The sequence below is a fragment of the Erpetoichthys calabaricus genome, chromosome 11, assembly GCF_900747795.2.
Source record: "Erpetoichthys calabaricus chromosome 11, fErpCal1.3, whole genome shotgun sequence".
Taxonomy (NCBI): Eukaryota; Metazoa; Chordata; class Cladistia; order Polypteriformes; family Polypteridae; genus Erpetoichthys; species Erpetoichthys calabaricus.
Window position 1 is genome coordinate 18,836,950 of NC_041404.2, and position 22,974 is coordinate 18,859,923.

Here is a 22,974-nt window from a genome sequence, read left to right on the forward strand (position 1 = left end):
TCACTGTATAGCGTCCATGTCTCACAACCATACAGGTATAACAAGACAGGAAGCACCAGGACTTTAAAGACTTGGACCTTTGTCCTTTTGCAAAGCTATCAGGAGCATTACACACCCCTTTCCAGCGACCTCCTGGACCCCCCATACACTTCCAGTCCATCTACTAACTTCATAGGAAGAGTCACCAGAGACATGAATGTCACTGCCAAGATAAGTAAACCTCTCGACAAGGTTGACACTATCTCTACAGACAGACACACTGCTGATGGCTGGACATTATAGGCCCGGACCTTGGTTTTTATCCAGGACACTCGCAAGCCCAGGCACTCAGCTTCCTCGCTCAGTCTCTTACATGGCCTGATCAGAGCCTCCATTGACTCAGTGAAGATCACAGCATCACCGACAAACTCAAGATCAATGAATCTTTTTTCACAACAAATGCCCCACAGTTGCTGGACCTTGCCCAACACCCAGTCCATACAAGCATTGAACAGAGTAGGAGCAAGAACACACCCCTGATGAAACCCCAGAATCATCTGGGGAAAAACCGTAGAGGTTCTGCCTCCACTGTGCACAGCACTCACAGTTCCAGTGTACAGGTCGGCCATGATATCCAGCAACTTTGAGGGGATCCTGTGATGTCCCACAGGGCATCTCAATCAACTGAGTCGAATGCTTTACAAAAATCAACAAAGGCTACAAAGAAACTGCTGATATTGGTGTTTACGCTCCATGAGAACCATCAGTGCCAGGATGTGGTTAATGGTAGATTTCTTAGGTGTAAAACCAGACTACCCCGGTTGCTGGTCGGTAAGCAAGTGATCACAAATTCTATTGAGGACGACCCTATCAAGGACCTTACCCGGCACCGAGAGCAGTGTTATCCCCCTGTAGTTGTTGCAATCCAGATGATCACCCTTCCCTTTCCAGATAGGGACAATAAGTCCCATTTCCCAGTCAGTTGGGATGACACCCATCTCCCAAATGAAAGCAAAGACTGCTTTCAATGCCAGGACGACAACCTTACCACCAGCCTGGAGAAGATTACCCTGGATACCACAGGTTCTTGCAGCCTTCCCTACCCTCAGCTGGTTAACCACCTGTGTAATCTCAGTGAGACTGGGTGGTTCATGGCTAATTGAAGGGTCAATGTCAAGATCCTTGTCCCCAGAGATGTCCAACATCCTAGCTGGAAGATCATCTTTAAACAGCTGCTCAAAGTAACCAGCCCAGCGGATCACAATTGCAGCATCATCTGTGAGGACCGTTCCATCACTTGCCTTGACCGCAGCTCTCAGAGGAACAGATTTGGATGTGCATAATGCATCGATTCCTCAGTAAGCAGGACGTGGGTCACCTGCTCACAGATTCCTCTAACAAACGCCTCCTTATCTGCCCTCAGAGCCCTTGCAGCTGTCATTCTCATTTCCTGATATGGACAGGAGTTGCCATCAAGCCATGCGCTGTAACTCCTCTCGATGATATCCAGGGTGCCCTGCAAGATGAAACTCCTCCTTCTGGGAACACTGGTAACACCAACACAACCCTCAGCAACCTTCAGAGTCTTGCGATGGAAGGTTTCCTACATCACATTAGGATCAACAGTTGCACCCAAGTCTGCAAATTCCTCACACTATCTGCATGCAAACCCGTTAGAAACAGCCTATTCTTGTAGTCTGGCCATGTCCAGCCTCATTCTCCTAGTAGGTGGTAGCCTACTGTACCTAAGCTGGATCTTCAGAGTAGCAACAACAAGTCTATGGTTTGAATTCACAAAGTGGGCACTTATGTAGACCCTGCAATTCTGTAGGAGCCTCCAGTGTTTACCCACGAGGATGCAATCAATATCCTTAACCACTCCACCATTATTGGAGTAACAAGTCCAACAGGGCGGCTCAGAGTCTCAGGGCGCTGGAACCAGGATCAAGTGATCTGCAGCCCTGACCTTTTGCAAAGTCAAGGAACATGGAGCCACTTTCACCAGGGTCACCAGACCCATAGGGACCAACACAATCCTCATAGCCAGCCCTGTCATCTGTATCCTGAGACCATAAATGGTTGAGAAACACTGATCTAGCTGAAATTGATGTGACGTGTTGCTTCACATGACAGCACAGTTAATGCCAGTTCACTAAATAACTTAGCACCACTACAAACAATAGCTTTCATAGGTAGATTTAGGCTTTAAAACATAGACTTTGTGTAGCCTATTAAGAAAGGGAAAATGTTCAGTGAATGTACGATGCAACTATTAAGCAATCAAAACACTAACTTCAGTGGAGGCTTAAGGAGAACAAAACGCTGCTGTTTTTCTCATTTCTGCCAAACTAGCAGCCACAGAGTCAGTATGGTGGTGCTGGTGAGGCAGGGGCAAGAGACAGTAAAGAAAGGACAGCAACAGGGATATGCAACATTGATGATAGTAGGGGGGTTTGTGAGTTTTTTTCAATCCACCTTAATACTGTAAAAGGATAAGTGTATGTGCATCTGTCTGGTTGCTGTGTCTCTGGCATTCCAACAGATGGTGCATCACAAACATTAACACTGCTTTTACAATACCATACCAAATGGCATATAACAGAGACAAAGGTATTGCAAGTTGCACTGCAAACATTAACGCTGAGTTCTGTGTTGGTTACTTAAATTTCAGCTCATCTCAGATGGGTAGCACAGTTAGTTTTCCAGAAATTTATATGACCTGTGTAAAATATTATTATGACTATAAGATATTAAGACATTATCTATGGAAGCATATGCAATAATATAGCTATACAAGCATCATATATTATGCATTGCAAAGTTATAATTAGGTATTGTATATAGTACTACACAGTGTATAGTAGTAGTCCAGTTATTTAATTTCTTTGTTATTAAAGGAGACCCCCGTGACCCTGTGTTCGGATTCAGCGGGTTGGAAAATGGATGGATGGATGGTTAGGCTGGCCCTGTGATAAGGGAGGAAGTTAGTTAAACTGCGGGATCCATGCCAGAAACAAAAAGAGAGTTGTACATCTGGGTACATAACAGAGGCAACAACAGCTGAGAAGGATAAAGAAATTGATATTCAGGCAGATGAAAGAAATGTAGAGAAGGTGCCTATGGGCTTTGTTACTTTGCACATGCCCAGATCAAAGATCTTGATTTGTTTTTCTGCTCTCATCTCCAACAATCTGCAAGACAGAGCGTGTTGCTGCTGTGGTAAGAATAGATGTAAAGTGTGGCCTTAACTATCAAGGGTAAAGCTGAAGCTGATTATACTTTACAAGACAATACACTTGATCAAGGCAACTTGTTGCTTCAACATCTGTATGAGTGCATTGAAAAGAGCAAGGGATAGCCGATGCAGGGGTTGTATGTCTCTTTTCTTTTTGTTTGGCACAGTGACCTATAATAATGTCTACCCTGAAACCACCCCAACCAAGTGGAAGTGGGCTGATCTGCATACATGCCACTCCTGGGTTGAAAGACAATACCATGCCGCCTGTGGGCACACTCAAAAAAATTTCTTGCTGAATTTACTTAACTGAGTTATTTCCACACAACTGAGTTGTGTAAACTGAGACTAATATTTTGTAGTATTATCTCCTTAAACGACTTACACTCAGTCAACATAATGTGGTCAAGTGAGATGAAGTGATTTTTTATGTTCAACAAATTAAATTAACTAACACAATCTCAACATCGTTTTACTCTGCTGGACCAATTAATGTTTAGTAGAATGAACTAAATGAATTAACATAAAGTAATATCACAGCATTTTGTCTTTACTTAGCTGTAGTTAGCAGTACTAATGGAACAATTCTGAATAGTCCCCACTAAGTGATCTGTTTATTATGGATTGCTTTTTATTTAGCTGGTTTAACAAAATATATGGGTGTAGGTTTTTATTTCCTTGTATATGAAGTACAGGGAAAGTATTGTGAACATCCAAAAATTCAATGTCGACATTTTAGACCTCCCTGAGTCCGAAAATACCATTTTTGGAATTATGTATGTGTGTCTGTGTATGTAAACACAATAACTTGAGTACGTTTTCACTTATGTTAACCAAATTTTGCATGCAAGTATTAGGTACAAAACGTAGATTTCTGTCCACTTTTGGGCTAATTCCGTTAACCGGAAGTGGTACTCTACCTTTTATTCATGCAGCTGCAGAGTCCGATTTATTCAACTTTACTTTTATAATAATTGTTCAATATATTACTGATTTGATTTGTTGTTGATGGTTATTTATTGTACATAATATAAAAATATAATCATTATCTTACGGTTTACTCCACAAATATCCACCCCCATGTCTGAGTATACGAGAAAGTCTAGGGAAGACCACTCCCGATTATTTTTTATAGTTCAGATCTGCTTTACGTTTCTAATTTATGCGGTAATTCGCAATTTAATCTTGGAGGTTCCACAAGAGGGCGCGCTTAAGTTTCATAAGCACTTTTCTTTTTAATTAAATGCTTCGCTCCACACATTCTTTCCTTGGCGTTTTGAAACTAACAATTTCTGTTTGGTTGAGAGATAGAGAGAAGGTCTCCATGTTTCCTGGTTTGCCAGTGGGATAAAGAGGCAGTGTAGAACGCCTCCTCCTGCTTTTCGTGGTGTCAAGGTACAATTCAATTCAAAACACGTACTTTTGGAAAGAGTCCGGTATAACTTAATTTGCATGTTAACACAATTCCTTGCTGACACGTTTGGGGCGTGACATTATGTCTTGGAAGATTAAAGCTAGGAAGACAATTGTCGTGTGGGTCCTAGTCACTTGGACGAAGCACTGTAAAGAGTGAACACTCACTCTCCTGATAATAAGTAGTGTCCAACTCCGAAATAAACAGGAGTGGAGCCGCGGCGCTGCCCCACGCAGCCGTCAAATCTAGGCACATCAGCACTTGTTGTTGCATCATTTCGGGGCTCAGGTTTCATTTTAAAGATTTAGCATCTTGGTTTGCCACTTCAAATAAATACCCTAAAATTATATCATAGCACGAGTCTTTAAAAATGTCTGAATTAGCGTAAGCCGCCCTATGTCGGGGTGTTTATAAGAAATGTAATGATTCATGTCATGAGGTATATACCTAATAAACAAGCATAGTTAAAATGTATGCTTTTAAGTTACATGTTTAAAAGTCAAAATATTCTAGATTTATGTAAAAATGTGGCGTTTTCATCCTCTGGTAAAGGTCCATAGAGGGTTACCTCACTAGTAAAGGATCACAATTAACATCATATTCGTAATCACTAACCTTGAGATATTCTAAGACTATACTCTCCACATGCTTATGTTTGAAATTTATCATTTTTTAACATGGGAGTGGCTCTTAGATGGCTAGGACCACTGATAAAGATTTCAAAAATATTACCATATTTGTGATCAGCAACCTTGAAATAGCTTAAAACAACACTTCATGTGCCTATATGACTTGTCCTCATTTTTCAGAAGAATATAATTTTGATCTTTTCTATCCCATTAGGGGGCAAATCCCGGGGGTCGATAGATGTGGCATACACAATTTCAAGTCCTTCTGATCATTTTTGCTTAAGACACCCCTATTTGTTTAGTCTTAATCATAATGGTGTAATTTCCTGGTCAAAATATGGTAAACAAATTAGCAGTTTTTGAGTCTAGGGGGACAAAAATAGAGGTTTAACCCAAAAAGCTTAATGCCCTATAAAACTAGACATCAAAACGAGTTAAACAGTATATGTGGGGGGTTTCACATATCAGTGAATCAGGAGGCACCAGAACAAAAAAAAAAGTGATTTCAAAGTGCTAGTAAAGAAAAGCCAAGCAAAATGACACCTTTTATTGGCTAATTAGCCAATAAAAGGTGTCATTTTGCTTGGCTTTTCTCTACATTCATAATGGCTAACACGGTACAACACCCTAGTACTACAGATATACAAAGTGCTAGTAAGTAATTCTCTGCTGTTATTAAAGCAGCACTGGGCGTAGGGCAACAGTCAGCCCTGGACTGGACTCCATTCTATATTTGTGCACAGTTACTCATACAGGGATAGAAAACCAAACTTCAGAGTACTAGAAAGTGAGCCATAACTGGTTACTTGGAGGAAACTCGTGCGATCAGTGTACAAACTGCACATGGAGCAGTGCCAGACTGGGATTACAACCCCAAGTGCGGAATTGAAAGGCAGGAGTGCAAATTGCTTGTTTACGCTACCTTCATTACTGTTCACTTTAGCCAAAATAGTAAAATAAAAATAATGCAAAATAAAGATTGGTTAATTTTGCAGTAGTTTTTAAAGTACTGATAAAGCAAGTGTTAAGAAGGCTTAGTTCTTTTTTCATGCGAATATAAATTAAATTCCATTTGTGAATATACATTAATGCTGCTAATTAGATCTGATGTAGTCATTACATAAATTGCTATGGTTGTAGCATTTCCAGCAAATGAAACCTGGCAGATGGTGGGATGTGGTGGGTAAAGTGTTGGATTTTAAACCACAAGGTTGCAATTTCACCACACCATTGACTCACTGGACCTGAGCATGTGACTAAAACTGCTGGTGATCCAACTGTAAAACAGAACAAAAAAAAATTGAAACAGTTAACGATATATTCTCATCTTGTTGCTTTGGGTAACATTGTCTGTCAGATATATTAAAATTGAAACTGTCAAGTAGAAGGTGCTATATAAATAAAATGTATTGTTACTATTTGATGTTTTTAATGTTTTCAGTAGATATCCTCAGGCAGGAGTCCAAAATCAGTACAGATTTGATACTGACGATGTGTATGTTTTTAGATCATCAAGAGTTGTGCTGCTAGTCTGTCTTGGGGTATAAATGTCTTCTGAAGATTTGGAAGCCCAGAAGGATGAGTTGCTTGCTTTAGCAAGTATCTATGATGATGAAGAATTCAGGAGTGATGAGGGGGCACATGGGGGTGAAATAAGGGTCCTTGTGGACCTGCCTGAAGATTTCAGAATTATTGTTAGGGGTAAGGATTTTTATTTTTTTCTAACAATTTAATGTCTGTATTTTATTCATTTAGAAGAACAGTGAAAATGAATGGACACATACAGTATATACATGAGAAATATTTAAAAAAAAATTTTATTACAAAACTTAGAGGAATTTCCTTCTAGTCACCTTCAAAATATTCTCCCTGAGATGCAATACACTTATCCAAGCAACAAAGTCGCAGGGAGCAAGATCTGGCAAATATGAGTGGTGCAAGCAACAGCCATATTGTTTCTGGTCAAAAACTGACAATGCAGTTTTGAGTAATACAAAACATTTCTTTCCTTTTATATGACAGTAGACAGGTCATTGAGTGACACCTGGTATAATTCCAAAAGGTTGTAGCACATATATTGTATTGAACTACGGTTTTTCCCAATTTAAGTTGGATGTATAACCGGCAAGCAAGGTGGGAGACTTGAAATGCCCCCGACAGGTGTTGTGTAATTAATGGCTAATTTTCTGACAGTCAGGTTGAGGCAGATGCATGTGATGTACAATTCTAAACTCATTTACACTGCTTCTCATACAAATGGAGGAAGAATATATGCTTTTTAGAGCCCACATTCATTACCTCAGAGTTTAATGGTGAAGTCTTTGTCCATTATTGTTTCAGAACAAAATGTTTTTCCTTATGAAAGCACTCTGAGATTAGACATACTTCCTTAATTATTCTTTTTTTTGTAGATGATAAAATGCAGAGTTTAAGTGTTATTTTTTTAGCAAAGTCTTGTGCTTGCATGCAATGGAAGAAATGTTGGAGTGAAAAGTGGAGCTGTTGCAAAGGTGCAAATAAAATATTGATATACATGTCCCTAAAAGTTGCAATGCTGTGTATTACAGACTGTATATTGAGTACTATGTATTTTAGAGGAGAATGGTGACATGGTGGTCAGTGCTGCTATTTCACACCACCTGGATTTAAATACAAGTTTTCTCATTCTCATTCTCCCTCTCCCACTGTGTTTCATGTGGGTTTTCTTCCAGATTCTCTGTTTTTAGGCAAATTAAGCACTTTACTGTGATCGCCATGTCTCTCTTTATGAAACAAAACTGCTCTCAGTGGTCCTGTTTTTTGGAGGTTTGGCACATTTATTCTTCAGGAATATTTAAGTTCAGGTTTCATTGAGATATCTCAAATGCAGCTAACTGCACAAGTTTTTGAAATTGCAAAACATCCATTGAAAACCATTGGTGAATTTACAAAATTATCTTTCCTGTTTGATGATGAAATATTTACAAACCTCAGCTGCTTAGGTATAAAGATGGAACTTTCAAAACCCCATACTACCTGTTGTCATTGCTCTGTACCAGTCTGTTAAATATTCAAGAACTTTCAGTTCCTGTCCTCTCACTATTTCAAGACTTAATTTTGCTACTGTTGGTGAACAGTGATTGTTCCATCTCCATGACACATTCAATGTTAAATGTAAAAATTTGATAGAAAACTCAGATCTATAAAATAGGTTGTTAGTGTGATTATTTAATACTTTAAATGACTCTCACTGCATCTGCAGTTGTGCTGTGCTTGCTGTACACTGTGTGTGTTTGAACTACCCATAGCCATGGCAAACATGTTGTATTGCTTCGGCTTCTAACTGTTGTGATTACTGCATAATTTTCAAAATGACTTTACTTTTTGATTTACCCTTGTAATTTAATAAGCCTGTTAGCATCTCCTATTTTTTTTTTTTTTTTTTTGCCTCTGGCCCCAATATATCCACTGCATACAAGAGCATACTTTCAACAGACTGAAAGAACATTTATAGAAATGTTTCATCCACACTAAAGGACCTGAGACTCATTAGGAAATATCGTTGACTTGGGCTGTTTTTTTTATTTGGCTGCCATTTTTGCAGCCCAGCCTGGATTTCTCTCTGTCCCAGTTACTTGTAAACTTGAATCATACAGTTGCAATCAGAAATATCTAAACACCCAAAGATTGTAAGGATTTACCGATGAAAGTTTTTTCAAAGAGACTTTGCTTTGGATGACTTCTTTATCAGCTGAGTTTTACGTAAAATCAACAGAAAATGTATGATGTAATATTCGTGAGTAACATGCTATTTTATTAATATAGCCATGTCACAATTATTCAACCCCTATATAATATTGCTGTTTTTAAAACCTTCTACTTTTTATGGCCTAAAGTGGACTTAAAACATAAGCCTTTGGGTATCAGTAATGGTCTTTAATTGGCTTCAACTGTGATGCATATATAAACCCCACCCATAATTGAAGGTTAGTTGCAGATATAAGTAAGACTAAGGAGCTTTAAAAAAAAAAAAAAAGCTGAGAGAAGAAACTATTTCATCGCACCTGAAGGGTATAGGAAGACTTCCAAAAAATTGAACATTCCAAAAGGTAAACTTTGGGAGCCTTATAAGGAAGTTTAAAACTTATGGCCCATCTGTGAAACTGCCTGGCTGAGGGAGAAAGCCCTTAACAACTTAGGACAACTAAGAAAAAACACTATGTTACTGCAAAACACCTACAAGATGATCTGATGAAGGCTGGGACAAGTACTTCAGTGGTACCTATTAGTCAAGCACTGCATAAACAAGAACTTCATGGTTGCACTCCAAGATGCACTCCACTCTTGACCACAAAGATCATCAAAGATTTCAGGAGAAATTTGAATAAGTCTGTAAAGTTTTGAGGAACAGTTCTATGGACTGATGAAACTAATTGGAACTGTTTGGACACATGAACCAGTGGTATGTCTGGAGTGAGAAAGGCCAGGTTTATGACCAAAAGAATACTGTCCCACAGTCAAGTATGGAGGTGGGTCATTGATGATTAGGGGATGTTTTTCCACTGCAGAAACTTGCAATCTACCAATCTACCGTGTAACTGGCATCATGGATTCTCAGAAATACTTGGCCATTTTAAAGAGGAATATAATGCCTTCTATTCAGAAACTGAATCTTGGTGATCATTGGATTTTCCAGCAAGACAATGATCCCATGCACACTTCCAAGTTAACCAAAGCTTGGTTGAGAAATAGATCCTGGAATGCTCTAGAGTGGCCTTCTCTGTCCCCAGATTTAAATCCCATTGAAAGCCTTTGTTGGGATTTAATCAAGACAGTTGTAGCGTGGAAGCCATCAAACATCAATGAGCTAGAGTCTTTTGCACGTGAAAAATGGACAAAGATTCCAACAGTGAAGAGTAAGATGCTTGTCAGCACTTACCGAAAACAGTTATTAGAAGTTATAAAGGCTAAGGGATGCTCCACAAAGTACTGAAGTTGGGTGTTGAATAATAGTGCACGTTTATGAAATGAGTTACACTTTTCATTTGAACTCAAACTTTAAGTCAACTTATGTTCTTATAACTCTAAAAATGTGTTAATAAATATTTTGTTGTTTAATGAGGCATTTTGTCATATATTTCCGTTAACCTTGATTTATATCACTATAATGTCTTCTGAGGTGAGGGAGTTGAATATTTCTGATTACAACTGTATTATGTTCTTTTTCTACTTGGATGGAGGCAGTCTTACTCCTTAGGAGTCTGAGACAACCTGAACCACTCACCAAAGGCACTGTCAGGCCTCTGTATTCATCCACTTGTCTACCAGTCATACATATTTTGCAGATGGCAGGTTTCAGAATTGTATTTCAGGTTCTCATCAATATATGGTGAATAGGAAGCAAAGAAGGAAAATGTCTTGCAAAGCCACTGTATTGCTTACCACCTGTTCTGACACACAGCGTTGTAGCGTCACAAATTGTCATTTGCCTGTCTAGTAAGCAGGAAACCAATACTAAGGGGCATCAGCCTTTACTGACCTTAGCTAATCTCCCAGCAGTCCATTCTGGCTGGTGTACAGTAATAGGAGGAGGTTAGACTAGTACCTGTATAGCAAACAGAAGAGAAATTAGTGTAGTAGTAGTGTGAGCTATGAAATGTACTACATAAAAATAACTTGTTGATAGATATAGCATATGAAGATATTCCTTCATAATTGTTTCTAATTATTTCCTATTGCATCTCAGACTCCTAAGAGTACTTGCCTGGCACTCACTCTATGCTGTATGGTCCATTCTTCATAGACATTCACATTGAGGAGGCATAGAAACACTTCTGAGGTTTGGCAGTAATTCAAAGGCAGAGCTGGAGTACAATTTCCTCATTCAACTTATATTCAGTTAAATGTAACACAAATTGAATTGTGTATATTGTTATCTTAACATTCTTCTTGTAAATAAAAGATTTTTAATAGTAAACTCACATATAAAAATGTTTTCTAATGTTTCTTTATATTCCAGACAAAAATAATGAAACTGTGGAGAATGGCCAATTGGAATATAAAGTGTCTTTTTTACCTCCACTTATTCTAAACTTTGAATTTCCGGATGATTATCCATCTGCTTCTCCTCCCAGGTACTCTCTGAGTTGCAAGTGGCTTACAAGACTTCAGGTGGGAGAGAAAACTAAATGTTCTGATCATATTTAATTTTTTATTAGATCATATTTAATTCTTTATTAAAGTGTTCTTTTTTTAATACTTTTTCATTGACAATAAACAGAACTTAATCTTGATATTCTGACTCTACCCTGTACAAATTATTTAAGTTTTAATTCTCTGTTACTACAAGGCAGCAGTTCTCATAGAAGACACATTGACTTTTAAAGAACGTATTTAACAGGAAGTTACAAAGGGACCCATTCAGTAGTTGTACTTGCCAGGAGAGGTTTTAACAAGGATATGATGTCATAGTTCTCCCCCTAGATAAGTAGGCCCACTATGGATCAGAGAGGCATATATGCCTTTACGTTGACCTCAACAGTAAAAAAAAACCCACCATAGATGTTTTATATTGCTTTGCAGGTTAATATTAGCACAAATATTCCATTGAGCCTTTTATTATCTGCCTATTATTCCTACTCTGGAAACACTTACACGACCCCCTCTTGCATTCCATAACAGTCATGTTTTAATAGTAAAATAGTAATAATATTTCTTTGTATATGACTTATACCTGAATTGATGAGTTGCTCATTTTACAATTTCTGATATAGTTTGTAAAGTTCATTAAACATTAGGTGTTTCCCTTAGCTTACAGCAGTCTGCAAGCACTTGGATGAACTTTGGAATGAAAACAATGGCAGTGTTGTCTTGTTTACATGGATGCAGTTCCTGAAGGAAGACCTCCTCAAGTTCTTAAATTGTGAGTTGCCTTTTGAAATAATAAATGGAACCAAGGGTGTGAAAAAAGAAACATTGGACAACAGAGCAATTCAAGAGGTTGACCCCAGAATATACCTTTTGCCTATCCTTCTTGACTTTGATCAAGCCCAGCAGCAAAAACTATTTGACAGCAAAACATATATATGTGGTGTTTGCTTCACAGAGAAGATTGGATCTGCTTGTTTGTATTTTAAAGAATGCAAGCATGTGTACTGCAAAGCCTGTCTCACAGATTATTTTCGGATACAGATCACAGATGGTAATGTCCATTTTCTTAACTGTCCTGAACCAGAATGTACCTCATCTGCTACCCCTGCACAGGTAAGTATGTTACTGTCAAAAGATCTTATTTCAAGGTTTTAGTTCTTCTGCTTCTCTGATAATCTGGGATGTTTTCATTATCCCTTCAGGTGAAGGAACTAGTGGAAGAAGACCTTTTTGCTCGGTATGACAGACTACTTCTCCAGTCCAGTTTGGACCTGATGGCAGACATAGTGTATTGTCCTCGAAAGATGTGTGAAACAGCAGTAATGGTGGAGACTTCCAATGCCATGGGTATTTGTCCTCGTTGCCAATATCCTTTCTGTATTTCCTGTAAGAAGACTTACCATGGTGTATCTCCCTGTAGGAGAACAAAAGGTAAATTTCTCATTTTTGGTATCTTTCTGTAATGCTGTAAAATATTTATCACTGGCTCATTTTAGACCCATCCATTATATCATATTGACCATACCTGCAAATTCATTATGCTTTTAAATTTATCACTAATGCCTGTCAGTGAGCTAGTCTTGATTCCTTGCTGCCTTTTGATGGCTGGATAATTTCATGCTGCTTTGGGTATCTATCCCCAGAGTAAAAGTGTCTGAAAAGTATACTAACTACCGTTGCAAGTTATAAGAGCAGAACAGGGACTAACCTTGAACAGGGTATTAGTCCATCACAGATCACAAATTTATGTTTCGATGAATACACTTTTTAATAGTAGCTGTGATGTAAACACCAAGACCTGTCTATTTATTGCACTTAGATGCTGTTTTACGCTCCTTACCACCTTAAAGAACTTTAGCATTTGATGTCTTTTTAACAGTTAAAATGTTTACTGTACATGTAAGGGTTACCCTTGAATAAATACCACTGCATGTGCTTTTTGTAAAGAAACACACTAAAAACAATATTGTATTAGCTGACAATCATAAACTGACATACCATGCTTTTACTGTTGCACTTAACTGTTATTATTTCTTAGTGGCAATGCATTAACACAATTTATAATGACATAATGTGATCCTTAACTTCCCATTACCTTACTTTGAACATGCTGTGCCTAAAAATGTTCAACCTGGAGCAGTGATTCTCCAGCTCAGTTGTTTAGACCCTCTGTGTCTCCAGGTTTTTGTCCCAACTAATTTTACACAGCAGTGATTATTATAAGACCTTTAAAAATATGTGTATTTCTTGCTTATAGCTTCAAATACTTAACTCTCGTTTGTTGTTTCCCTATTAATCTATTAACCTGTTAATTTTTCTGTGTAGTTTTGCTCCCTTAATTGTGCCCTAATAATGACAATTAACAATGAGCAGAGCTGACTCCCAGGCAAATGATACTAAATACTGAAAGGTTGCTCATTAGTAAGTAATGGATTAACTAACCAGAACACCTGGACAAGAAAAATGATAGAGAGAGAGGGGTCTTGAGTGGCAAATGTCAATAGTCATTACCTTGGTTTTACTGATTTTGAGTTGTACACAATTTATTTTGTTCCAAGAAACAAAATTCTCAACCTGACATAATGCACATGACATGAAGAAGATGAAGAAAATCTTAAAAATGAAGTTTAACACCTGCGCGTTTAGGCCTTGGAATTCTGTGTAAAAATGTTTATTACCAAGTAGGACTCAGGTTATCCGATTTTGGTGAGATATGGAGCGTTAATCCTGAATAATGCTCAAGACAGTATTCTGCTGTCATCTTGTGGATTAAGTAACATCATCCTGCAAAAACAATCATGAATTTTCTGATGCGTTCTTACACTCTGTGGTAACTCATCAGTATTCATGAGTGGGGACAGAGCCTTAAACAGAAAGCACAAAGGTGTATAAACAAAAAGCTATAAATCCAGTTTTTGAACAAACCGAAACTAAACCATTAGTTGAATCAAGCAATAGTAATGAATGTGAATTGGTCATCAGACATGACATGAATAGTGAAACTGATGCATACCACACTGTATAAATAAACTGCTGTGATATGCCTGGTTAATATTGTCCCAGGAAGGTTCACTGTGGTTAGAGTAGCTTTGTGGAAAAATGCCAAAATGACGGTATCAAGTAGAAGAACAAGAAAGTTAGCCTCTGGGCAGTGTTCGTAATGCAGGAGCTGTTAATGTTTTTGTCAGGGGAATGCAGAAGTCACTAAGCCTTGCACTATGGTAATCTATAGTAACACAATGAGCACATTTTTTTGCAGATCAGGCACTGACATTTTAGTCTCATATGCAAGCAACAGAAAAAAATATTGTAAGAAAAGTGCACAAAGAAACACGCTTCAACTGACCTGATAGCAACAACAGACTGTGCATTGGTGACTGTCTCAAAACATAGCATACAAAGGTCATGTACATAATCTGCATCAGTACAGCAATGGACACTAAGCATGCATTTCTTACTGTATTTATGTTGATGTTTTGGTATTTACAGTGCATGTTTCTATAACACATGTTTTTCTTGTTCAAAAAATTTCAACATTTTTGGCTGTTTTTTCCAGGAGGGGAAAAAAGACGCTAAGGAGGCTAAAAAAACACTAAATTTATCCCCATGTAATGTACATAAATGCTTGGTGGTAATGATAATAATAATAATTCTTTATATAGTGCTTTTCTCACTACTCAAAGCACTTTTCATAGTGAATAGGGAGCCACTTCAGCCACCACTAATGTGTAACATCCTCCTGGATGATGTGATAGCAGCCATTTTTGCACCAGTGCACACACCAAACATCTGTTAGGTGGTGAAGTGAGAGAGAGCCAGTTGGAGACAGGAAGATTAGGGGGTTAAAATAACTAGGCCATGGTGGGCAATTTAGCCTGGCCATCGGGATACACCCTTCTCTTTACAAAGGATGCCCAGGGATCTTTTATGACCATAGAGTGTCAGGATCTCCGTTTTACATCTGATCTGAAGGACGGCACCATTTTTACATCACAATGTCCCCGTCACTGCACTGAGACATTGGGATCCACATTCAGACCATAGTGTAAGCACCCCTTACAACAGCAAATATAATAAAAATTTACCAAACTTAATTATGTAATTTTTGTATTGCCCCAAAACAAGAAACTGGAAAACTTAATTAATAAGGCTAGAAATCCACTTAAAAATAACTTGGTTGGAACAAAATCTTTCAGGCACATGCAGGACACAGGACTGAGGGAAGATCACTGATCCTGAAGTTGTAAATCACCGAAAGATTTTAAGATGGCAGTCAGCTAAATAAAAACTAAAAGCAGGTGATTTTTAATCGAAATTAGAAATGTGGTGTACATCAGGCAAGTTTTTTTTTAAGAAAAAGAAAAGTTGGCTTTAACACAATATAAAATGGTGAATTCTTTCTACTGTTTAAATTATTATCACAATAATAAGTAGCGGTTATATTTTTTGCTGCCATTTACTGTATAGATTGATTTTTTTTTCAAAATACACTTTAACCTACCCATATGTGATTTTGTTTGATATATTACCATGAATTAACACTAGAATTACCAAAGCCTACGAAAAAACTTGTAAATCCGGCCCACCTTAAATCCCTTTGCACCTCTCCATCAGTGTCTTTTGTCTTGTAAATGTGCTGATCAAGACAAGCAGCAAGCAGCCTACTATTCCATCCACCACTGTCACAGAACGGGCACAGAGTTCAGTTTATCTCGGAGTTCTCAGAGAATGGAAATAGATCGTTATTTGGAACACATGCATTTCATGTGTGTTCCGTTTCTACAATAATCTGTGTGAACACATCGTTAAAACAGAAACGTTTTTCATATTTTAGTAATAAATGACAAAATGTAGACAAACTATGTAGTGTGTGAAGCCTGAAGTCCAAAGATCAAATGAACACTTTCACAAAAGGTTCAAGGATAATGCAACAGCTTCCGTGGCACAGTGGTAAGAAATGAAGGCTTGTAATCAAGAGTCCCCCGGTTCGATCCTCACTGTCTCGTATATTTAGCGTTTTGAGTAGTGAGCTGCTCTTATTGTTAACATTATACAATAAAAACATTGATTTGCGTCTGTAACAGCTGGTGTAAATTTATAGTACTGTTTTTTTTTTTTTCATTTTTATTCTCTCAGTTACAATCATGATACATACATACATACTAAACACCCCCCAACCAAGGGATCTTACGCTGTTACTTTTTATTTGAAACTGGGAATAGCTGTAGATGTGAGTGGTGTTTTGAGACAGCTGAACTGGAAATTCTCTCATCTGGATGGATAAAAGCTGACACACAAACGCTGGTGAATTTGCCTTCTTCCTATCTCATTGTCACTTGATTTTTTTTATTCAGTTTTATTGAGTGTTCCTGCTTATGCTGAATTAGTATGTGCCTTATGGTCCATAATGTCAAAGGCACACTGACAAAAAACAGAGACATAGGTATATATGATGTTTGGAATTATTCATTTTATGACCTGTATAGTACATTTCGGAAAACATTGTGGCATGGATACAACATTATTCATATTCATTCTTCTTCCATCTTTCCTAGTCTCCGCACTTTGGTACATGTTGGTGTTTCATTTTTACTCCAGGACATGCAGAGGAAAAAATAGTACAGAGAGGTCAGTTCTGCACTATATGCAATCATCAAATTCAAATGTTAACAGTTCCTACACACCCAGGATCGTCCTTTCTACATTTAGGACATGTGTACCTGTTGCAGTGTACACACTTCTCTCTATGCTGTCGTTCCTAAACTGACACTGACTGAGTTTGCTTTCCTGGGGGAAGCAGCTGTCTTGGAACAGAAGCTTGCTGATGTTGCGTCCTCCTTTTCTTTTTCCATTGCCTTTTCTTGTAAGAAGTGACGACGAAGCTCCTCTGCAAGGTGAGCCATGAACACTCTTTTTTTTCTCAGTGGACCCCGTACATGCTTTGCACAGTACATGTGCGTTGATCACCGCCAGGTCAAGCTTGTTATATAGCACATGCAACTGGCCACCTGCGTGCTCCTGCTTCCACTGAATAACCTCACGTCTTCTGGTGCATGATGTCAACACAGCACTGCGCAAAAAAAGAAAGAGACAAATATATGGGACATTGGGGTAAATTTATGGTACTTGAAAAAGTTAGGTTTTTTCACTTTTATGCGAATGAATATGAATAATGTTGCATCCTTGCTACAATGTTTTCCGAAATGTACTATACAGGTCATAAAATGAATAATTCCAAATATCATATATACCTATGTCTCTGTTTTTAACAGTGTCAGATCCCTTGGGGGGGGGGTATTGTGAACGTGACTGAGAGAATAAAAGTGAAAAAACCGCTAACTTGTACAAGTACTATGTAGTACACTGGCTGTTACAGACTCAAATCAAATGTATGTTTTTATTGTACAGTGGAACCTCTAGATACGAGTTTAATTCGTTCCAGCACTGAGCTTGTATAGCGAATTTCTCGTATCTAGAACAAACTTCCCCTTGAAAAAAATGGAAATCCAGTTAATCTGTTCCGCACCCCAAATATATTAACATAAAAATCAATTTTCCTAACAAATAACACTGATAAATTATATATACTGTAGTCTACCTTTAATAAATAACACTGGTAAATAATATAACTGATTATTAAAAGAATCAAAACAGGTGTCTAAAGTGCAGTAGAGCATTCAATAAATCTTTAAATAAATAATCCTTAAAACAGTTGTGAAGTGGAGGTTTAAAATACACAAGATGACAATCCCCGGTGTTTCTTCTCTGTTAGCGTCTCACCTGCGGGCTCTGTCACAGGCGAGACACTCTTAATGCAGCTGACCTTCTCTACACCGTCCTGCTTCAGCTGTTTGGCTCGCCTGTTCAGCTACACGCGAGCCTGCACTCACTCGCTCTCCCGCACCGACTTCCTGCCTTCTCTCTCTCTCTCTCTCTCTCTCTCTCTCTCTCTCTCTCTCTCTCTCTCTCTCTCTCTCTCTCTCTCTCTCTCTCTCTCTCTCTCTCTCTCTCTCTCTCTCTCTCTCTCTCTCTCTCTCTCTCTCTCTCTCTCTCTCTCTCTCTCTCTCTCTCTCCTCTCTCTTCTCTCTCTCTCTCTCTCTCTCTTCTCCCCCTTAACCGGCTCGCGCTTCTCTATATATGCGGGGAGGACATGGCAGCTGCAGCCCATCAGCCACAGGAACAATCATGGATGTGAGCAGTTTCCCACCTGTGCACTTAAGTGAGAAACGCACACACCGCAGATCGCTGCTCGCAACTGCTACCACGCCCCCTCACTAAGCCGCGAGCTATACCCACAGCCTGGGTCGTGGCTCGTTACGCGAGCCAATGCTCGCATTTAGATCTGAATTTTTCGCTCATACTTTCCTCGTATTTTGAATTTCTCGTATACGGAGGTGATCGTATCTCGAGGTTCCACTGTATAATGTTAACAATAAGAGCAGCTCACTACTCAAAATGGTAAATATACGAGACAGTGAGGATTGAACAGAGGGACTCTTGATTACAAGCCAGCAATTCTTACCACCGCGCCATGGAAGCTGTCGCATTATCCTTGAACCGTTTCTGAAAGTGTTTATTTGATCTTTGGACTTCAGGCTTCACCAGATGATAAATGAAAATGTTTAATTTTACTTTTTGCTAGAAAAGTAGACTGTTGTACAACTAACTGCTTATTTATTAAAATCAGTGAGAAAAAATTAATCTAGTTGGTGATGAGCTGTTAAATATTAATATAAACATAGGCATCTTTGTGAAATCAAAAAAGGAAGCTTTTTTGGGAATACTAGTCTCTTACCCACTTTTCACTTTATTAACTTATCTTGTTGCTTTATTTTTAGAGGAGATTCTTGAGTTTTGCAGCCGGTACCTTGAAGGGTCAGAAGAGAAAAAAAAATTGTTGGAGCAGACATATGGAAAGAGGGAGATCGAAAAGGCCTTAGAAGAGTCTTGTAGTGAGGAATGGCTTACGAAGAACTCCAAACCCTGTCCCCGGTGCAATACAAATATTCAGGTAATGGTGCTTGGGAACATGCTTATGCATAAGCAGCACAACTCCTGGGTCACTGAACTTTTTTTCTTTTTTTCATCTTGAAGGCACTTGTTCAAATTTTCAACCAGTGTTTTTCTAGCATAGTATTTCAGCTATGATACACTGATGCTTTACATTTATTGCCTAGTTTTCTATTAGTAGTGCCCAAGCATACATCCTGCTGATCTACATGGTGGATCTAGTCACATTACACAGGTATCACTAATAACCCTAAGTAGAGAGCACTTGGCCAATCATGAGGTATCAGCCTAAATAACAACATACATCCTTTTTATAATGAGGTTCTATTTTATTAGTATATCTTCCAGTAATGAACATTAACTCATCTTTAAGTCTTATAAGTGATGTCATAAGGTGTATTAATTAGTGGCCGAACTATTGTTAGAAAGTACTCTCGTTTAATATGGGTGACATGCTATTATATGATTTTTTTCTCCTTATTTTTCTGTTTTTTTTTTTGTTTTTTTTTAGAAAGTGGATGGATGCAATAAGATGACATGTATAGGCTGTAGGAATTATTTCTGCTGGGTATGTCTGGGCTGCCTCAATAAATATAGACCCTACAGTCATTTTGAAGATGCATCTTCACCATGCTTTAATCAGTACGTCATGTTTTTCTGTTTCTAAAAGAATACATAATTGTTTCTATTTTGGTGAAACATAATGTATACGTCAAAGTCAATATGTTAATGTCATCTTGTACTATCATATCTTTATGCATTTTGATTGTGCACATAACTTTGTAGTGTAAACTAGTTAAATCTGATATCAAATTGTTATTATTAATATTCTCATTATTAGGTTGTTTGAAATCTTGAATGAAGACAATGACGATGAAGATTAGGAGGATATCTATGACCGAGTCCAGATGATAACCTACGTATTGTGATTCTCTAAGTTTAAACAAAATCACAGTTGTGCTGATTGAATAAAAAAAAAATATAAGATAGAGTAAATAAAACTGAACTTAAGGTGGCGGGTCAAGTCTATCCAAAAGACATTTATAATATGTTAACAACCCTATGTTGCACTTTTAATATTTTTGAATATTGAAAGAATACCAGAATAAAATGGTTAGATTTTTGGCTTATTCATGCTGTAATGCAGGAAAGATAATAATGGCATAACTGTTTACTTTGTTCTTGTAGTTGTGGAATCCTGTGTAATTTATGTTCATTGTTAATCAGTTCTATTAATGAAACCATTTTTTGGCTTATTAACTTGAACTCTAGAAATACAAACCTATATTTTGTAAGCGAAAATATATGAAGAGCCCAGCCATGAATCCTGTTACAGTCCTGCTGAATTCCTGATTCTCTTTTAAGACAAGCTGATGGCCTTCTGATTGTAAATTAGTTGTTACATTTTTTTTTGCAAGAGATTGAAATTTTTGACGAATCTAAAGCTTTTGCTCCTCCCCCATAGACAATAGGTTATGATGGGGGAGGAGCAAAAGCTTTAGATTCGTCAAAAATTTCAATCTCCAGATCTTATTGTTTTAGGGTGTCCTAATACCAAAAACATTTCTATCTCGATGATTGGGGTGTGTGTTGGTGTGTGTGTCACAGTTTCTTGAGAACTAAAGTGGCCGGACAGTAAAATACCAAACTTGAAAATTAAGCCTGTTATGAGATGACGATGTGCTGTTTAGTTTTTGAGCCAAATTGTGCAAGAGAAAGAGGCCCTCGAGGAACCCTCAAATACCGCAATTCTGCAATTAATTATAAATTCTTCTTGTAGGTTGGTATCGTAATGACCTATATTATGTTCAGAAAGATCAGCATCAGAGCGGAGAGTAATTGCTGAAATGTTATAGAGTAGTTTAGGTAATTTGGTTCTTAGGGCACAAAGCCTACCGATGCTCACGTCCGAATTTTTTACTGGTCATTTTGTAAGTGTGTGAGTCCAACTGCTAATTTGTACAGAAGAGCTTCTTTCCTTCCATCTTGAAGGCACATTTTTGCATTATCAACCAATGTCTTCAAGTGTCAGCTTCACATTTTTGCTGGAAAAAATAAGTTGAATTAACTTTAATATTTTTTTAGAATTCCTAAAATCTAGATTAAGTCTTCTCTGCTGAAGACCAAAGAGGTTAATTACGGTCAACTTGTTGGGGCTGGGCAAATCCTTTAGTCTAGAAATGCACTTTAACAGGTTCTAATGCTGCTCTGTTTTTTGTAGGTGGACAGAACTGAACTGAGTTATCCAAATGTAGACTTACTTGCATATTTTACAGCTTGAGACTAGCATCCTATCATTCTACAGAATGTCTGATACAGATTAACATTTTATTTACCATTGTGATGTGTGTCAACAAACTACACCAGGTCATCATCATAACTTCTGTGGTTCTCATCTTTTATGTTTTTAATGCCTGATTTTAACACCTTGACCTTATTTTTCTTGTGCTATATATTCCACATTTTTATCCAATTTGGGAAATATCAAATTTAGGCAAAAATTTTGTTAAAGTAATAACCTGCGGCACTAGCCTGAATGTATGGCTTTAACTGATTTAAAGCACAATGTAAGCAGTCCCACAGGATTTAATTTTTATAAAGACAAAAAAAAGACTAATATAGCAAAACACTGCATTAGAATGTATATAAAGTTTTATCTTTAAAATCTTTATTATGAATACATTGTGGTGGTCTAGCACATGCAATTTGTGGTTTCTTTAAAATATAGCTTATCATTTAAGTACTGTGGCCTTTGTACATTTTATTACAGACAACTTGCAGTCTAGTACTGTATTATTCTAAAGGCACCTGTGTAGACCTGATCAACATAAGACAGGTGAAATGACACAGGTTATTAATACAGATTATGATGATGGGGAAATAATAAGATCATCATGTTTGACAGTAAATGATACCAGAGTGAAACAACTGAATCTGGGGCGGGCAGCAGGTGAGTTATTAATTTTATGCCATATGGTTTTAAGCATTTATTATGCTTCAATGTAGTTATGATCCAACTGAAAAAGAAATATTTAAAGCTGCAAATCCTTCCATGTCCAGTTTTCTCTTCCTCATTGTGTCTTCATGGTTTGCCTCCCAGTACAAATGTATTCCCTCATGCCCCAGCAACGACTGAGTGTATTGCTGTAAACAGACTTCCTGTCCAAGACAGACATTTGCCTTGTAATTTTTTTGTCTTAAAGCAGCAGCTCCCTGCAGTCCTGTTTATTATAGTTGATTTAGCAAGTAGATTTATCGAAGCTCATGCAGTATGCCATATTCAGGACAGACACCTGCACTAAGTAGTTCATGCTTAATTCAAACTGTATGCTCTGACTTAAAATATGAGGTTTCATATTGCAAATATATAATGCATAGTATCTGATAGAAATATGTAGCACCCTCAAAGGCAAGGCTGTACCTGTACATAGTGTAAATACACAGCCAATAAAAAAGTACTAAAGTAAAATTGCAAATAAAAGCAGAGCTGTGGAGTCAGTACAAAAGTATTTTGATTCTGGTTCCAACTCCTCTATTTGTAATTAGACTAATGTATTTACTATTTTGATTGAAAGCAC

General features: G+C 37.7%; 1 protein-coding gene across 1 annotated transcript; it reads left to right on the forward strand.

The window, feature by feature from the left end:
- The first annotated feature begins 4,494 nt into the window (after positions 1-4,494).
- On the forward strand, positions 4,495-21,776 carry rnf14 (ring finger protein 14). Its single transcript, XM_028812764.2, has 8 exons — positions 4,495-4,609; positions 6,765-6,958; positions 11,256-11,407; positions 12,047-12,499; positions 12,589-12,817; positions 19,225-19,397; positions 19,908-20,038; positions 20,238-21,776. Exons 2-8 carry the CDS (start codon positions 6,805-6,807, stop codon positions 20,278-20,280), a joined length of 1,335 nt encoding a protein of 444 aa, XP_028668597.1. The 5' UTR covers positions 4,495-4,609; positions 6,765-6,804; the 3' UTR covers positions 20,281-21,776.
- Positions 21,777-22,974: the final 1,198 nt, after the last annotated feature.